The 16,653-nt window shown below is 45.2% G+C and overlaps 1 protein-coding gene across 3 annotated transcripts in view; it reads left to right on the forward strand.

Annotated features, from left to right (window-relative positions):
• Positions 1–16,653, forward strand: part of Trpc4ap (transient receptor potential cation channel subfamily C member 4 associated protein) — a 66,524-nt gene that overhangs the window by 48,980 nt on the left and 891 nt on the right. For all 3 annotated transcript variants that reach the window (XM_048431565.3, XM_048431563.3, XM_048431564.3), the window contains 9 exons: positions 620–751; positions 2,012–2,070; positions 3,933–4,034; positions 5,061–5,144; positions 6,073–6,163; positions 7,281–7,421; positions 7,697–7,805; positions 15,512–15,624; positions 16,364–16,570. In XM_048431565.3, the coding sequence (XP_048287522.1) occupies positions 620–751; positions 2,012–2,070; positions 3,933–4,034; positions 5,061–5,144; positions 6,073–6,163; positions 7,281–7,421; positions 7,697–7,805; positions 15,512–15,624; positions 16,364–16,570 (1,038 nt within the window). The remainder of the gene's footprint in view (positions 1–619; positions 752–2,011; positions 2,071–3,932; positions 4,035–5,060; positions 5,145–6,072; positions 6,164–7,280; positions 7,422–7,696; positions 7,806–15,511; positions 15,625–16,363; positions 16,571–16,653) is intronic.

Consider the following 16,653-nt stretch of genomic DNA (forward strand, 5'->3'; position numbering starts at 1 on the left):
CGCCAGAAGAGGGTAGTAGATCTCAGCGACTAAAGTTACAGAAGCTTGTGAACAGCTGTGTGGATGTCCAATCAAAGCCAGGTCCTCTGGAGGAGTAGCCAGTACCTTTAACCACTGAGCCATGTCTCCAACCCTTAAAATTAACAATTTTCTAGCTGGGCATGGTGGTATACGCCTTTAATCCCAGCATTCGGGAGGCAGAGGCAGGTGGATTGCTGAGTTTACAAAGCAAGTTTCAGGACAACCAGGGCTACACAGAGAAACCCTGTCTTAAAAAAACGAAAAAAAGAAGGAAAAAAAAAGAAAGAAAGAAAAGAAAGAAAAAAATTTTTAAGCCAAGTAGGATGGCACACTCCTCATGGTGGTTGCATCCCCAGAGGATCTGATACCCATCCTGCTTCTGCGGGCTCCAGCCCATGCATGCGCACACTCACTTGTACACCACACACAAATGTTTTTAAGGGTGTTTTTCTGTGCAGTCAGGGTAGAAGCTGCGTGGATGCTGTCTTTAAGTGGCAGCACTCGGTTCTTCTTCATCCTGAGAATGGCTGTATGTACTGATCGTGGGCACACATCCGTCTCACTACGGCCTCACTATTTCCCTTCCCTCCTCACACAGGTCCACAGGATGATTGCTGAGTTCAAGTTGATCCCAGGACTCAATAATTTGTTTGACAAACTGATTTGGAGGAAGCATTCAGCCTCTGCCCTTGTCCTCCATGGTCACAACCAGAACTGTGACTGTAGCCCGGTAAGCAGGAGACCTGGGAGCAGCAGGATGTTCACTAGGAGTTAGCTGTTTACAAGCTGCTGCTGACCCTGAGTGTCTCATTCTTGAAGATGAGAGCAGAAAGGAAATTTTTGTTTCTCAGGGGACCCAGATAGAACGTTAAACTGAGAATCAGGCATCTTTTGCCACTCAGCTTTTCAGGAGAACGTGACTGAGTCACAGAATCTCTGAGCTTCTGTGTTCTTGGACGAGAAGGGTCATGTGCCTGTTGGCCTCAGAGCAGCCCTTCCAGCCCCTTGGCATGAAAGTGCTCCAAGACCTGAAGTCTGTAAAACCCGCAGAACCTGGTGCCCTGGGCTCCTGCACTGCATTTCCTCAGTGCCTGCCCCCGCTTTGTTCTCTTTGGCCTTGTCAGATTGCTTTTCTTCTGTCTATCTGAGTGCATAATTTAAAAGGAGTATAGTTTGCATGTCTAGATAACATGTCTGACTTATTCAGAAATCACTTGGTTTTTGCTGTGTAAACACACTACATCTTCTGTTTTTTCTTTTGCAATTTATCTCTTTAATGGTTTGACAGTTATTTTCCTTTGGTCCCTTGGAGATGCTCCTATGATGCCTTAGCTTGTGTTTGGAGTTTCACACCCTCAGGGTAGCATGTCCCCCATTTTGGGATGTTTGGGAGGACCTGTGCAGCCTCTGCCCTGGACACTGCTGAGCTAGTGCTTTAGGAGGAGCACGTTCTGTATTTATGTTTAATTTCCTGGCCCTGCTCCTGGATTAGGATTGCTTATTTCTCCTGGGAAGCTCCCACCAGCCAAACCTAAGTGGGCCAGGCTTCTTGCCCAGCTCTCTGGTTCACAGGTTGGCTCTGTCTGGTTACTGCAGGACATTGAAGCCGTAACCTTATTGGCCTCTCTCTCATCCACACACCTCCCTCAGCTCCTAAGCATCTCTGCCCAGGCTCTCTGGGCCAGGTCTTTCTGATTCTTACAGGTTTTCATTTTAGCTTTTAAGTTAGCCTCACATGTAAAGGGACTTAAGTGATTTTTTTTTTTTTGAATCTGCTATGCTAGGATTTTGTTGGCATAAAAGGTCTACATTCGTTTACCTTGGCACTGGTTGGGTATGAACGTCTGACTTTTCAGCTAAAGAAAAACCCCTGTTGTGCTTAGGACAGGGACTCAAAAGAAACAGTGTAGCAAGACAGGGATGTCACCAGAGTCCACACTTGTTTTATATAGAAGTATCCTTACTAATATAGCTTTAATGTGTGTTCTAGGACATTACCTTGAAGATCCAGTTTTTGAGGCTTCTCCAGAGTTTCAGTGACCACCATGAGTAAGTATATGTGCCCTGGAGGTGGAGTCTCCAGGCAATTCCCCTCATCTTCTCTCTTGACTTCTTACTCTAAGGCCTGGCAAGAACCACCCAGTGTCCTGGTATGGCCGTCCTTCCTTCATCTAGAACTGGGTTTTTCCTGCATCTTCATAGCCGCTCTGAAAGGACAGAAGTGGCTGCCACTCACTGCCCTTGGAGCAACACATTTCTTCAGTAACTGGCCCCTGAGCTTCAGAGAGCCCTTGACTGAAAACATGGGGGCTCCCACTTCCACAATGAAATGTGTTGACCCCCCCTCCAGCACACACACTTTTTGAGATGTTCTAATCTTTGGTTTTTAATGTTTAAGCTTTTAGTGGAGAATGTACAAGAAAATAGTTGTCCATTATAAAGAAAACAGTGCAGGAAAGGAGGAAAAGCCAGTGATGTTGGCCTTAGCTTTACAGTAAGGACTTCAGTGACCCAACAACTGTATGCACAAAGAAGTGGGCACACTGGAACATGGTTTCTGATAGTTATGTATTTTTTGTTTATTTGTTATTCATTCATTTATTTTTTGGTGTCCCAAAGAAAGTCAGAAATTAAAGCATCCATGAACAGCTTAGAGGATGAGTTAACTGTGGGGAGTTTGTCCTTTTGGTTTTCTCACAGTGCTGGGGGTTAACCTGGCTTTTAAATGCTGGTTTAAAGTTTCGGACCATTGTACAAGCTAATAGAACATGCCCAAGGACAATGTGGCCTGAGAGCCACTCTCTCTTGTGATTCTCTCTTGTGAGAGCATCTGTGGCTGAAGGCACAGATTTTATTACAGAACTGCACTAATTTTTTTTTGTCTTTGGGGTTTTTGGGGGGATGGTGTCTGTCTGTCTGTCTGTTCCTAGCTTTCATCAAACTCTTAAATGAGCATTTCTGTATGCCTGGCTCAGAGGATGCAGTGAGGAATTGAAATACTTTGGCCTGTGCTGTCATGAAGGAGACATCTGGGAAGGAAGTATAACATTAGAGAAGGTCACCAGTGAGAGGGCATGGTGACAAATGGGCACAGTGTGTGGGAGCAGAAGAGCTCAGCTCTGTGAAAGGATGGTGGGCAGGTTTCCTGCCCGGCTGCCTGGTACCCAGTGACGCTTTACTGCAGAAGCAATTTGTGAGCAGAGGCCTGAGTGGGGCAAAGAGGCAGCCTGAGAGAGTGTTCTAGCCAGAAGACTCACATGTGGAGAAGCCCCTGCAGGAAGGACATGGCATGGTCATGAAAACCAGAGTGACCAGATGGTGTGCTGTGAGCTGCTCAGTGTATAGTGTGGCTGCAGAGGTGGCCTGTCTGCAGAGGCCTCTGAGTCATGTTTACTCCCAGGTATTACACACCTGAAGTGGTGGGGTTCGGGGAAGTGTTTTCAATAGTGACAGGGTCCAAGCCCTGTTCTGAAAACGACCCAAGGAACCGTGTAGGAGTTCCCTTCCTGTGGGAAACAGCTGAGGATGCTGGCTCTGTGCTGCACAGACCCATAGTGATAAGCCTGGATGAAGAGGACAGCTCTGGCACAGCTGCTCAGACCTCTGCTTACGTGACTCTGGCCACTGAGAATGCTGCAGCAGGGCTAGGCTCCCACAGTAAGATGGCAGATGGAACTGGGCATGCTGAGGTGCCGGTGGCTTTGAGAAGTCATATAGAAATGTCCAGTGCACACGATGGAGACCTGGAGATGCCGAGGGAAGGACCTTGGTAATGAGTGACAAGCAGTGTGGAAGGGCTGCTGGAGTCTCAGCTTCTCTTCCCCACAGCAGGGGCAGAGCTTACTGCCCCACTGCAGGGCTGCTCAGCAGCCCCAGCCCTGCCCTTTACCCTTTGAACCCATTTGTTTCAGGAACAAGTACCTGCTGCTCAACAATCAGGAGCTAAATGAACTCAGTGCCATCTCTCTGAAAGCCAACATCCCTGAGGTGGAAGCTGTTCTCAACACTGACAGGTGATCCTGGTGGGGAACAGTTGTAGCTACAGGGCTCGCAGGAGGGCACATACAGGTGTGCATACTTGCCCTTTCTCATGCGTAGCTACCGTGCCCCACCTGCTTCATGGGCTAAATACTCACATCTCCTGCATTTCCTAACTGAGCATCACAGCAGCTCTCAGAAGGAAGTGCCATCATCATCTTCCTCTCTGTATGGAGAGGACAGAGGTCTCGAGCGGCCCCCTGCCAAAGGTAGCTGCAGTCCCTTCACCTTGTCCCATGCAAATGGCCCCTTTACTGGCATCCTTCTCATCCCCTGCCCAGTGACAGCTGTGCCAAGCAGGGTAAGCAGATTTTTTACCCCCTGCCAAGAATCAAGTCTTGTGTGCTGGCCTTGTCTGCCTCGTCTTTGGGACCAGCACAGTGATACGCCAGGCTCACAGGAGTTTGTGGACCTTAGCCAGCAACCAGAGCCATTAACTCCCCAACATCCTGATAAGATGAACACAGCACTGCTCTGGTGTCTGCAGGGGATGGAAGTGGAAATGCTGTGTGAAGAGAGAGTTTAAGGGCCCAGACACCTGCCGCCATGACAGGCCTAGTCGTTTTCTTATCTTCTGCCTTTGCCTCATAGACAAGAAACTGGGGCCTGGAAGCCCACAGCTCAGCTGGAAATGACCCTGGGGCAGGAGAGTGAACTCTGGGCCCTGCCCAATTGGTACAGACTTTGTTCCATCTGGCATACTCTGCTGTGGCCTGGATTAAACCCACTTGTGATATAAATGGCCCTTCCTCTGGCTGTTCTCAGCCGTGTCTGGCCCCGGATGTGCCTCTGCCTCTTGCCAGCCAGTCTGAGGAGAGAAAACTGGCCTATGTAATAGAAATGCACCTGGCTGTTGAATTGACAGCTGCAGTCTCTGATGTCCTGGCACAGGGTGGAGCAAGAGAGCATCTCTGCCTCACCAGTTCAGTCACCCCTCTGCACCAGCACAGGGACTTAACTCATTCAGATCTGTCACCGGTGCTCTGTCCCTTTGATTTTAGGAGTTTGGTGTGTGATGGCAAGAGGGGCTTACTAACTCGGCTGCTGCAGGTCATGAAGAAGGAGCCGGCAGAGTCTTCATTCAGGTGAGTCTGTGGACAGGCGCACTTCTTAGGGGGTCTAGGAGCCAGGGTTTCCCAATTGCCTAGTCTCTCATCCACTCCTTAAGAGTGATCACCAGTGGGGGAAGTTGGCCTCACTGCTACTGGCTTCATGTGACTCAGTGGGTAAGAATGTGTACCCCTGTCACATACTAACAGAATATGCCAGGAGGTGACTGAGCATTCATCCAGGTGGCACTAGAGAGATGGGGCAAAAATGGGATCCAGGCCCTGCCTGTGTGACATTACCTGGGGTTATAAGAAATAAGCGTGAAAAGGAAGAAACCTGCTTCAGTGCAGCATGGGAAGAAACAGATCCAGCAGCTGTCCCAGAAGCCATCTACTAGGTGGCCAGGCACCAAGGAAGAGGCTGCAGAGTTCCTAGCTACCTGGGAAAGTTATGAAGACCGCAGACAGGAGGGATCTCAGCAGGTGCAAGACTCTGTCCCTACAGGGTCTCTGCCACCTCAGCCTTTCCTTTTCAGACCTTCCCTTGTGGATCCCAGCCCAGCCCTCTGGGCTACTCGGTGTCTGTTTTCTCTTTAGACCAGCTCAGTGACTTGTCCACACATCTCCCTGGCTCCAGAGTTCATGTCCTTCCAGTCTTCTGAGAGTGAGCCTAGAGTGTTTTCACATGGAACTTAACTAGCGGCCACTCTTTAGCCTTCATGCCACTGCCTATGCCATGCAAACCCTCTCTGGTACAGCCGCATGGAAGACTGGTCCTGCTGAGCTGTGAGCACCCTGATGGGAGGACAGCAATTCTTGGTTCACTGCTCTGTTCCCAAGACTAGAAAATGTTCCATAAATGTCAGATACTTGGCTGCAGACAACTTTAGCCCTGGGGATTGAACCTCGACCAGGAGAGGGCAGCCATCGCCACCTGGGTCAGGGGTCAACATTTGGGTCACAGGTTTTGGCAAGCACGGGCTGTGGAAAGTTTCCTCCGAGGGACCACCTCCTATGCAGACCAGATGTTCCTGCTGAAGCGAGGCCTTCTGGAGGTATGGCTGAGGAACTGGGGTGTCAGGTGGCCGTCCTCCCTAGCCCCTTTCTCTGAGTTCTCATCCTGAGCCTTAAGTAGTTTGCTCAGGGACAGAATCTGGTTTTCCCAAGTGCACGTTGTTCTAGTGTTTGCCCTGGGTTGCCAGCTCTGGGCTCCCTATAAGTACTGATAGGTGACTGAGGGACTCAGGTCAGCATGCAGTAATATAGACTATAGAGTTACCCAACATGGCCTTGGACCCTGAGGATAATGTGGTATTGACTACATGTTAATATTCCCATATTTATCAGTGACCTGCAAAAAAAAAAAAAAAAAAAAACAAAGCAGATTCATAAGGGAGCAAATGGCTGAGTTACACTTGGTTTTGTTATTGTTGTTTATTGTTTTTTTAATTACTATGAACAAGAAACTGACCCATAAATTGTAAAGGAAAATAATTGCCAAATCAATGTAAGTTCAAGAAAGTGAGTTGAGCTTGATAGAAACCCCAGCTCTTCAGGAGCAGAAGCAGGGGTTCTGCAAGTTCAAGGCCAAACCTTGTCTCAAATAAACAAAGCACCAATGAAAGAAAGGAAGGAAGAAAGGGAAGTAGGGGGAAAATAAAAACAACCAGAAAACAAAAGTGGAAAATGTTGAAAACAGGAGTTAAATTGGCTTCTTATTCTCAATAAATATTTATTGATTCTTATGTTTTAAACAGTCTCATTGATAAATCTAAAGGCAGCCCTTAGGGTCAAAATGTGTATACTGCACTTAAGTTCTGTCCTTCATTTACTTAAGTGGCCCTAGTGCTTGGACAGCAATCCTTGCTAGATCTGGAGACAGACACTTTGTCCATGAAGGTGGCTGCAGAGCAGGTCAAAAGCTTCATCTGCGAGCCCTGCAAAGCAAATACTCCTTGCCCACCCAATGCCCCTCTGCTGAGGTTATTCACCTGACTTTTTCTTTCCTTGGAGCCAAGTAGCCTCAGCAAAGAACCTAGAGAGTTACAGGTTCCATCCGCCTGGATACTGGCTTGAAGCAAGCGAGTGTTCTGAGCTTCAGGCCAGGCCTGAGTGGCAAACAGGCAGGAGCAGCCCCATGCACACCCTCACCCTGTCCCCTGCTCACCCCAGCACATCTTATACTGCATTGTGGACAGTGAGTGCAAGTCGAGGGATGTACTCCAGAGCTACTTTGACCTCCTGGGAGAGCTGATGAAGTTCAACGTCGATGCATTCAAGAGATTCAATAAATATATCAACACTGATGCAAAGGTAAGGCTCGCCCAGGACTCCACAGTGTTTGCCGCAGCATCGGTTGTCTGGGTTCCAATGGGCAATGAGCAGATGTTCACTATACCTACTCTGTCATGCTTTGAGCCGGACCCTAAGAATGTTAGGTTGAAAACTTTGGCTGGGTTACAGCATCCTAGCAGCCCCGCAGGGAGAACAGGCTACTTAGTGTATCTTACCGGCCGAGTAGTGGAGCTGGGGCAGATCAGTGGCCCCTGGCCAGCAGCCCCAGCCAGTGAGTGCCATCTCTGCTCCAGTTCCAGGTGTTCCTGAAGCAGATCAACAGCTCGCTGGTGGACTCCAACATGCTGGTGCGCTGTGTCACTCTGTCACTGGATCGATTCGAAAACCAGGTGGACATGAAAGGTGAGGCAACCACGGCGCCAAGACAAGTGCGTGCAGTATGCCTGCCAGACACCTGCCTCCAGCCAGGAATTGCTGAATTACTTGCCCAGATATCTGTGTGCCTGGGGTCAAGTGGTGGTCTTGGCTCAGCCGTGTTGACTTCTCCATGATCATGCATTCTTTAAGGAACAAGTACAACATGTTAGTAAATGAAAAAACCACCTTTCTCTGGACCAACATTCAGCAGTGTGCTGGGTCCCTTCATTCTGTTTCCAGAGCAGGACTTAGTATGCGGCTGTGGTGGGTGGGGTGTCAGACCTCACCTAGAATTGTATGTAGTGAAACATATGTGTATATACGTGCTTTTTTTCCTATGAGGTCTGTGGCACCAGTTTCTTAGGACACTTTTAAAAAGGACAGTGTCCCTCATCATTATCATTGGTGGTAAAAAAAAAAAAAAGCATCCTGGTCAGGGTTAATTAGACCATTTACCTCCTGTTTCTTCTAAAACAGAAGGGTCTTGGTCACATGGACTTTAATGTAATCAGGCATGGGTGACCTTCCCAGTAGTATAGTAGGTCATTTGCTCAGCGCTCTTTGCATCTGGACTGAGGCAATGAACATAGACGTGTGAGAGCTGTAGAAACTATTCAGCCACGTTAGAAGTTCTGGAAAGTGGTTCAGATTTGACTGTTTCTGCGTGTGCATCTGTGGGTGTGTGTGTGTGGGTGGGTGTGTGTGATTTATGTCAGTGTGGGTATGTGCACATGTGTGTACACGCATGCGGAGGCCAGAGGTTGACATCAGTTTTCTTTTTTCCTCTAATTTTTGAGCAGAGTCTCCCCCTGAAGCTGGAGCTCGTAGATTCAGCTAGGCTGGCTGGCCAGTGGACCTCAGGGATCTGCCCTTGTCTGTGTCCCCCAGCTCTGGGGTTTTAATACGTATGCTGCCACACTGGGTTCCGGGAATCCAAGCTCTGAACCTCACACTTGTGTAGAAGTACTTTACTCAGAAGACTGTCTTTCAGGCTTGCTGTGTTTCTTATGGTCATTTTCATCCTATCTTCCTGAGAAGGGGCATACCTAGGAACTGGAACTGGTGACAATCTGGGAGGGAGCTGCAGGAGGGCCACTTTCTGAGCATGATTCTGATAACCAGTGGGATCTCTGAGATTTGGTTTAGCCTGATAACAAAACAGTTGGAGATTGATCCTGTTATTGTAGGCTTTTGTCGATTTATTTTTAATTATGTGTATGTAGCAAACTTTCTTGTCAGACTGTTGGACTACCATCCCTCAAATGATTCTGAGACCTATTATTAATTATGAAAGCTTGACCATATCTCAGGCTGTTTCCCAACTAGCTCTTACTGATCTACATTCTGCCACATGACTCTGTGACTTCTTAATAGGGCACTTCCAGCTTTCTCCAAATCTGCTGGTGAAATTGTGTGCCTAGATTCTGGTTCCCAGTTTCTCTCTTTGCCTGGAAGTCCTGCCTATTCTCTCCTGCCTAGGTATTGGCCATTTACCTCTTTCTTATCTCTTTATTAGACCAATCAGAAGGAGCCTTAGGCAGAAACACATCTCTGCAGTGTAAATAAATATTCTCCAACATTTTTCCCTTTTTGTCTAAATAAAAAGGAAAAGTTTTAACTCTAACATAGTAAAACTGTATACAGTAAGAACAGTTATCAGATGAGAACCACATTCACAATGTCCAATCTATCTGCATTTGGCAAATTCAGAGAAAGTATTGTGTTACTGTATTATCTATCCTATCTTAGGGAGTCCAAAGTTTTATACCTAAACCATTTTCTGTCATAACATGTATTGAATGAAAAATGAATGAAATTTATGCCCTGGCAATGCTGACACGTATATGGCAGTTCTGTTGAACTTGTCCATATTGGGTTTCATGGTCTAAGTTAATGAGGATGACTGACCAGATCTCTTCCTCAAGAGACAAGTTCCTCTTTCTATCATAACTTATATTACCATCCTAAAAATATTTTTTAGACCTTAAAACATCTTCTTAGATAAACAGCTTAAGCTTCAACCTCATGCACTTTACATTTCTTTTGTGAGTGTCATTTTCTGAATTTGCTAACAAGGACAATTGTAACTATAATTATCGAGGCTTCAGCCCCATCAAAGATCTGAGAAGTATATATTACCATCTGAGAACGTGCAGAAATGGTGTAGGAGGTCCTTCTGTTTATGTGTTGCTTTCATTGGTTAATGAATAAAGAAACTGCTTGGCCTGATAGGACAGAACTTAGGTAGACAGAGAAGACAGAACTGAATTCTGGGAGGAAGGAAGCAGAATGAGAGAGCCGCCATGGAGACACCAGGTCAGACAGCTGAATCTTTCCCCATAAGCCACAACCTCGTGGTGATATACAGATCATTAGAAATGGGTTAAATCAAGATGTGAGAGTTAGCCAATAAGAGACTAGAGATAATTTCTGTGTGATTATTTTGGGTGTAAGCTAGCCATGCGGCCAGAACAAGGGGCCCCACTCCCTTTCAACACAGAACAAGCAACTTCCAAAATTGTAGAAATAGTAGAGACAGCTGGCTGCTCAGACAGTCGTTCAAGGTTTCTCTGCAACGTTGGGAAATGCATCTTCAGCCTACAGGCCTAGAATATCTGACAGGCTTCTCTGTGAAGCAGGAGTTTTGAAGGACTGTCCTACCCTGTCTTTAAAGTTTGGCAGTCACCTTTTGTGTCCTGCTTGTTCAGTTTGGACAGCATACTGTTAGCAGTTGAGGCAAAGGCAGGCAGTTTCTTGCCCAGTGACTACTTATGCACAATAAAAGCAAACTCCATATGGAGGTTCTTTGATGCCAATCATCCTTTTTTGAAGTAAATTGGTGCTGCCAAGAGCAGATGTGTCTTACTCTCATGAGAATCCTTAGGTTATTAAAACATCTTAAATCCTGTATTTTGTTGGTCTCTGAAGTGTTTGAATATCATCTATCTATCTAAAATATCTCTGTTTAACCTTGAAAATATACCTAATATGATTACAAGTTTGATAATTTTAGATAACTTACTACTAACCTGTGTTTATTAATCATAGATTACATATTTACAGTTACATAGGTATGATACCTTAAAAAAGAGTAGAAACATATACAGTATAACAAAAATAAACTTAAATTTGTATCAATATATAAAATCCATACCAATGTAAATATTTGAGATTAATAGTTGCTTTTTAAAGTAGATTCCTATCCTTTCCATATCCCCCTTTTTCTTTTTCAGAATGAGATCCCTGAATCTAATCTCCTTTGCTCAGCTTTCTCCCTGACCATAACTGACAATAGCTTGTAACCACCCCTCCCCCCACCATGATAAACATCCAAAATCCATTGAATGATCAAAAACCATCCACACCACCTCTTGGGAATGTGGGTGTCATATTCTCCAGACTGCTTCCTGTCGTGTGGGGGTGATGGCATATCTAGGGGACCCTGAGAAAATTGTAACAACAGTCAAATCCTGAAAGAGCTAGCTATTATTTTTTTGTTTAGTCTGTGTGGTGAGGCAGTGTAGAGCTCATCTGAAGTCTTGACTGGAGCAGTGTGTGAGGCTAGACCATCTCAGCTAGCAGCTTTGAAGCTATTCTGGTTGCAGAATTTTGAGGAAACTGCAGCAGAGGTATTCTGAGAGACTGGATCACCTGGGATATGTTTCCTTGGTGTCTGGTCTTTTTTTTTTCCCTGAAAACACAAGCTTTTAAAGGTGATATATGTATTGACACAATTATGGAGTGTGCCGTGTGCACAAGTCAGCTAAAGATGATTTTTTTGTTCTGTATTTGAGCAGGTAAAAGCATCTACAACACTGTAAGTCTGTCTATGCCCATTTCCTTTTCTTTCTTCAGCATCTAAGCACATTTTTTAAGCATACTGTATCTGTTTAGGTGTATTCTCAATCTGGACCCGACTTTTTGCACGTCTGCAGCCTTCTCTGACTGCTTTAGCCAAACTTTAAACTGCTGAGCTGTGACTAGGCCCTCCTGCATGGCTCCATTTAGCACATGGCCTCAGGTCAGTGAGAGCAAGCCTCATGCCTGTGGGCCCCAGCCTGGGGCCAGTCTTTCTGCCCCATCTCTGGTAGTTGCTTGTCCTGACCTTCTAGTCCCAAATAACCATCTCAGAGGCTGAATGTGAATTGTAAATGCTAGACTAACAGCTCAAGCTTGGTACTAGTTAACTCTTACATTTAAATTAACCCAAATTTCTATTTATATTTTGCCACATGGCTCATAGCTTGTTACCTCATATTTTATACATCCTGCTTGTTTAGCAGCTGGCTGCTGGCATCACCTCTGACTCCTCCCTCCTTCTTCCCAGAGTCCTGTGTCTGGCTGTTCTGCCTATACTTCCTGCTCAGCTACCAACCTGACAACTTTTTGTTATTAGTACATATTCATAGTGTAGAAAAGGATTGTTCCATAGCATTTACCCCTTTTTGTCTAATTAAAAAAGGAAGGTTTTAACCTTAATATAGTAAAACTACATACCAAAAAAACAGTCATTAAGTAAGAATTACAGTAATATATCTAATCCATTTGCATTGGCAAAATTAGAGAAAATAATTATCTATCTTGGTGAGTCTAAAGTTTTTTGTCTAATTTACTTTACATTATAACTAAGGAAAACTATAACTGTTGAGTCTTCAACTCCATCAAAGACCCCAGAAGGGTGAAACGTTACCTAATGACAGGGACATCAGGCTGCCTGGATAGTCACCCAAAGTTTTTCCGTAACATTGGGGCATCCAACTCTCTTCTACAGGCTTAGAATATCTGACAGACTGTGAAGCAGGGGTTTTGAAGAACTGTCCTACTTTGTCTTGGCAAAGTTCATCATTTGTCATTCTTGTGTCCTGCGAGTTTATTTTGGACAGTTACTGTCAGCAATTGAGGCAAGGTCAGTTTCTTTGCCCACATAGCTAGCTTTTACCATAAAGAAAGCAAACTCCATATGGAGTTTTTTCATGCCCAACCTCTCTGAAGTAGATTGGTACTGCCAGGAAAAGACATGTCTCATTTTCATTAAAAAATTGTGTTATTAAAGCATCTTAAATGCCATATTCTGTAGATCTTTGAAGTTTTTGAAGACCATCTATCTAAATGTATATGTTTATGACCTTGAAAACATACATGACTATAAATTTGACTAATATAGATGACTATTAATCTGCATTTCTTAATTATACATTACATTTTTAAATGAACTGTATAAGCACAATGCCCCAAGCAAGAGTAGAAACATACATACAGGATAACAGAAATAATTTTACATTTGTATCAATAAATTAAAATCCATACCAATGTAAAATGTTTTGAGATTAGCAGTTGTTTTTTTGAATTAGAGTAGATTCAATAATTTACCCTTTCCCCATCATTTCTGTGTCATATCCCCTTTCTTCTTTTAGAAAGAGATGTCTGGATTTAACACCTCTGTTTAGCCTTTTGTTTTTTTTTTTTTACTATAACCAATAAGAAATTCTAACCAACCTTCCTTAAATATAACAAACATTTATAACCAATATTTTGGGAATGTGGGCATAGTTCTCTACATTACTTTCTGCTAATTGAGGATGCTGGTAATCTTTGGGGGAAGCTGAGAAAATTTAGGATTATGGTCAGGTCCTGACTGGACTATTTGTGAGACTGTATCATCTCAGTCAGCAGCTTGAAAACTATTCTGGATGTTGAATCACCTGGGCCTTCGGTTCCCATCAGAGATTTTTCAGAGGTTCTTCCTTAATCAAACCCGATTTTTCTTAACCCAGAGTAAATGTACAGCCTCTCATTTCCTATAGAAATAAAATAATAACCTCTCTCCCAAAGTAAAATATCTTTTGATTTAAATTTTGAAGTCAAGATAATTTTAAAATATATGGGTTGGTTTGATATAGCAGCTTCCATAATCCAAGATCTTTTAGCAGCCAAAAATTTTAAAAACAACACAATAATATACATAATCCAGATTCTCTATATTTTCCATCTTTATATGGCTTGTTATAATTTTATTAATCTCCTTTTTTAAGGACCTTTTCTATCCTTTTCTTTTTCACAATCCTACATGTATTTTTTTTTAACACATTGTAAACTGTTGAGAGGGGTTTGGTTTTGTTTTGTTTGTCTGAATCTGTCTTTACTGAATATCTCTTTTTGGTTTTTTGAGACAGGGTTTCTCTGTGTAACCCTGGCTGTTCTGGCACTCATTTGTAGACCAGACTGGCCTTGAACTCACAGAGATCTGCCTGACTCTGCCTTCCAAGTGCTGGGATTAAAGGCGTCTGCTGCCACCACCACCACTCCATATCGCTATCTTTTTCTGACCACATGAGTCTTTCAACTGCTAAGTGGTGTGACTAGGACTAAAGTGGTGGCTTTGGCCACTGGCTTTGCCCCATTCCTTTGTTCCATGAGAGCCTCACTTCATGGTAGAGGTACCAGCTGGAGCCATATTTACCACCCCAACTCTGAGACATTGCTGAGTCCATGCTACCATCAAGTAATGTGCCACCCACTACTCATAAACCCCATTTAAGTGTTTGGTAGCAGGACTTCTTAAAAAAGCCACATGGTTTTTGCTGTTAGCACTGAGTCAGGAAGCCATCTCTTAAAGGAGGCAAACAGCCTACCCAAGAAAAAGTGGTTACCAAGAAGCCAAGTTTGATACCATTTTTTTTGTGTTTAGAATCCTCTTTATAGATTTTTCAGGTTTTATGTGTAAATTCTTGTCCCATGTTGGGTGCCATATGTAAACAGATGTTTCCTGTCCTGACTGACTGATCCCAAATAACTGAGAGGCTGAATATGAATTATAAATGCTTGACCGATAGCTCAGGCTTGTTACTAGCTAACTCTTACATTTAAATTAACCCATTTCTATTTATGCTTTACAAAGTGGCTCATTTTTTACACATCCTGCTTGCTCTACAGCTGGCTGACTGGCTGGCATCTCCTCTGACTCTGCCCTCTTTCATTCCACAACAGGTGCATTCATCTAGTCTTCTGCCACCAGAGCTTTCTCACCTGTCACTCATAAACCTCAGTCAAGTGCTCGGTAGCAGGGCCTCTGTAGGCCTCAACCACCAAGCCTACTTCAAAGATTTTTTTTTCAGCTTTCTCAGGCCCTATGTGAATTTACATGCCACATGTTGGGCACCAAATAAATGTAGCAAGCTTTCTTGTCAGACTATCTTTCAACTGCCATCTCGCAAATAATGACTCAGAGACTTATTATTAATTATGAAAGCTTGGCCTTAGCTTAGGTTTTTTTCCCCAACTAGCTCTTACAACTTAGTTAACCCATATATTTTAATCCACGTTCTGCCATGTGACTCGGTTACGTCTTCTTAGTATGGCACATCTGACTTGCTCAGGAGTCTGCTGGCAAAATTGCATACCTAGACTCTTCCCAGTTTCCCTCTCTGCCCAGAAGTCTCACCTATTCTGTCCTGCCTATCTATTGGCCATTTAGCTCTTTATTAAACCAACACAGATTCTGCAGCATGTGTCTCTGAGTGTGTCTGTGTGTGGGTGTGTGCGTGTGAGTGCAGGAGTAGGTGGAGGCTGGAGCTGGAGTTGCAGCTCTCCAGCCCCTAGCATCGTTGTTTTAGTGGTGAGAGGCCACCAGCTATGGAGTCAGGACCAGCGGCATGGGTGACCTGCTACTACACTTCTACTTCCCTCCATAGTGGCTGAGGTCCTGTCCGAGTGCCGCCTGCTTGCCTACATATCCCAGGTGCCCACACAGATGTCCTTCCTTTTCCGTCTCATCAATATCATCCATGTACAGACACTAACGCAGGTAAGATGTCCCAGCCAGTGAGCAGTCAGGGACAGTAGATTGGAGATCATCTCGCTGGTTTGTGCCTCCCCTCCAGAAATGTAGTTCTTCTTAAGGTGTTGCCCAGTGCTCCAGTTTACAGGAGAACTAAGATCAGATACCAAGTCTCCTGGGGTCACAGAGTCAGTTGAGGCACAGATGAGATTGACACTGCACTCTTCTGACTCCAAGTCAGTGTTCTTCCCCATGCACCTTCCCCTACCTTCTGGCTACACTGGCTGTGGAATCGGACCTGAGTTTGCCCCAACTCCTTCACTAACTGGCAGTACCCGCTTTTCTGAGACGAGAGTCATATTAGGGCCTCTGAGTTGTGGTTCTTCTGTTGCCACCTGCCAGACATGTTGGGAGGCCAGGCCCGGGGCTCGGGCTGCTTGGTGAGCAAGATGAACTGAGACTCTGCTTCTGAAACTCATTTCCTAGTGCAGCGTTCCAATTCTAAAGTGAAATAAGTACACCTAGACTGTGCACCCAGCCCCGGCAGGGCATGAAAGGCTTCTGGAAGAAGTCATACTTAAACCAAGATATAGACAAGACAGTGCTGATATCAGTGTGGAGGGTGGTAGTTGGGCATAGGGACAGGAAGGTGCCCATAAGTTGTGTAGACCTAAGCTACCCTCATCCCTGCCCAGTGACTCTCCAGGCTCACTGGCATCCTGAGGCTACTGTCATGGACTCAGTTCAGCTGCCTTTGGCCTTGCAGGAGAATGTCAGCTGCCTCAACACCAGCCTGGTGATCCTGATGCTGGCCCGGCGGAAAGAGCGGCTGCCCCTGTACCTGCGGCTGCTGCAGCGAATGGAGCACAGCAAGAAATACCCTGGCTTCCTGCTCAACAACTTCCACAGCCTGCTGCGCTTCTGGCAGCAGCATTACCTCCACAAGGACAAGGACAGCACCTGCCTGGAGAATGTGAGTGACGGGGGGAGGACCACTCAGAGGGGCGGACAGGCTGCCCCGTCCCTCCTGTTTGGCACCAGACTGGCCCAAGTCCT

The sequence above is a fragment of the Myodes glareolus genome, chromosome 10 (assembly GCF_982192425.1).
Source record: "Myodes glareolus chromosome 10, mMyoGla1.1, whole genome shotgun sequence".
In the NCBI taxonomy this organism is placed as follows: Eukaryota; Metazoa; Chordata; class Mammalia; order Rodentia; family Cricetidae; genus Myodes; species Myodes glareolus.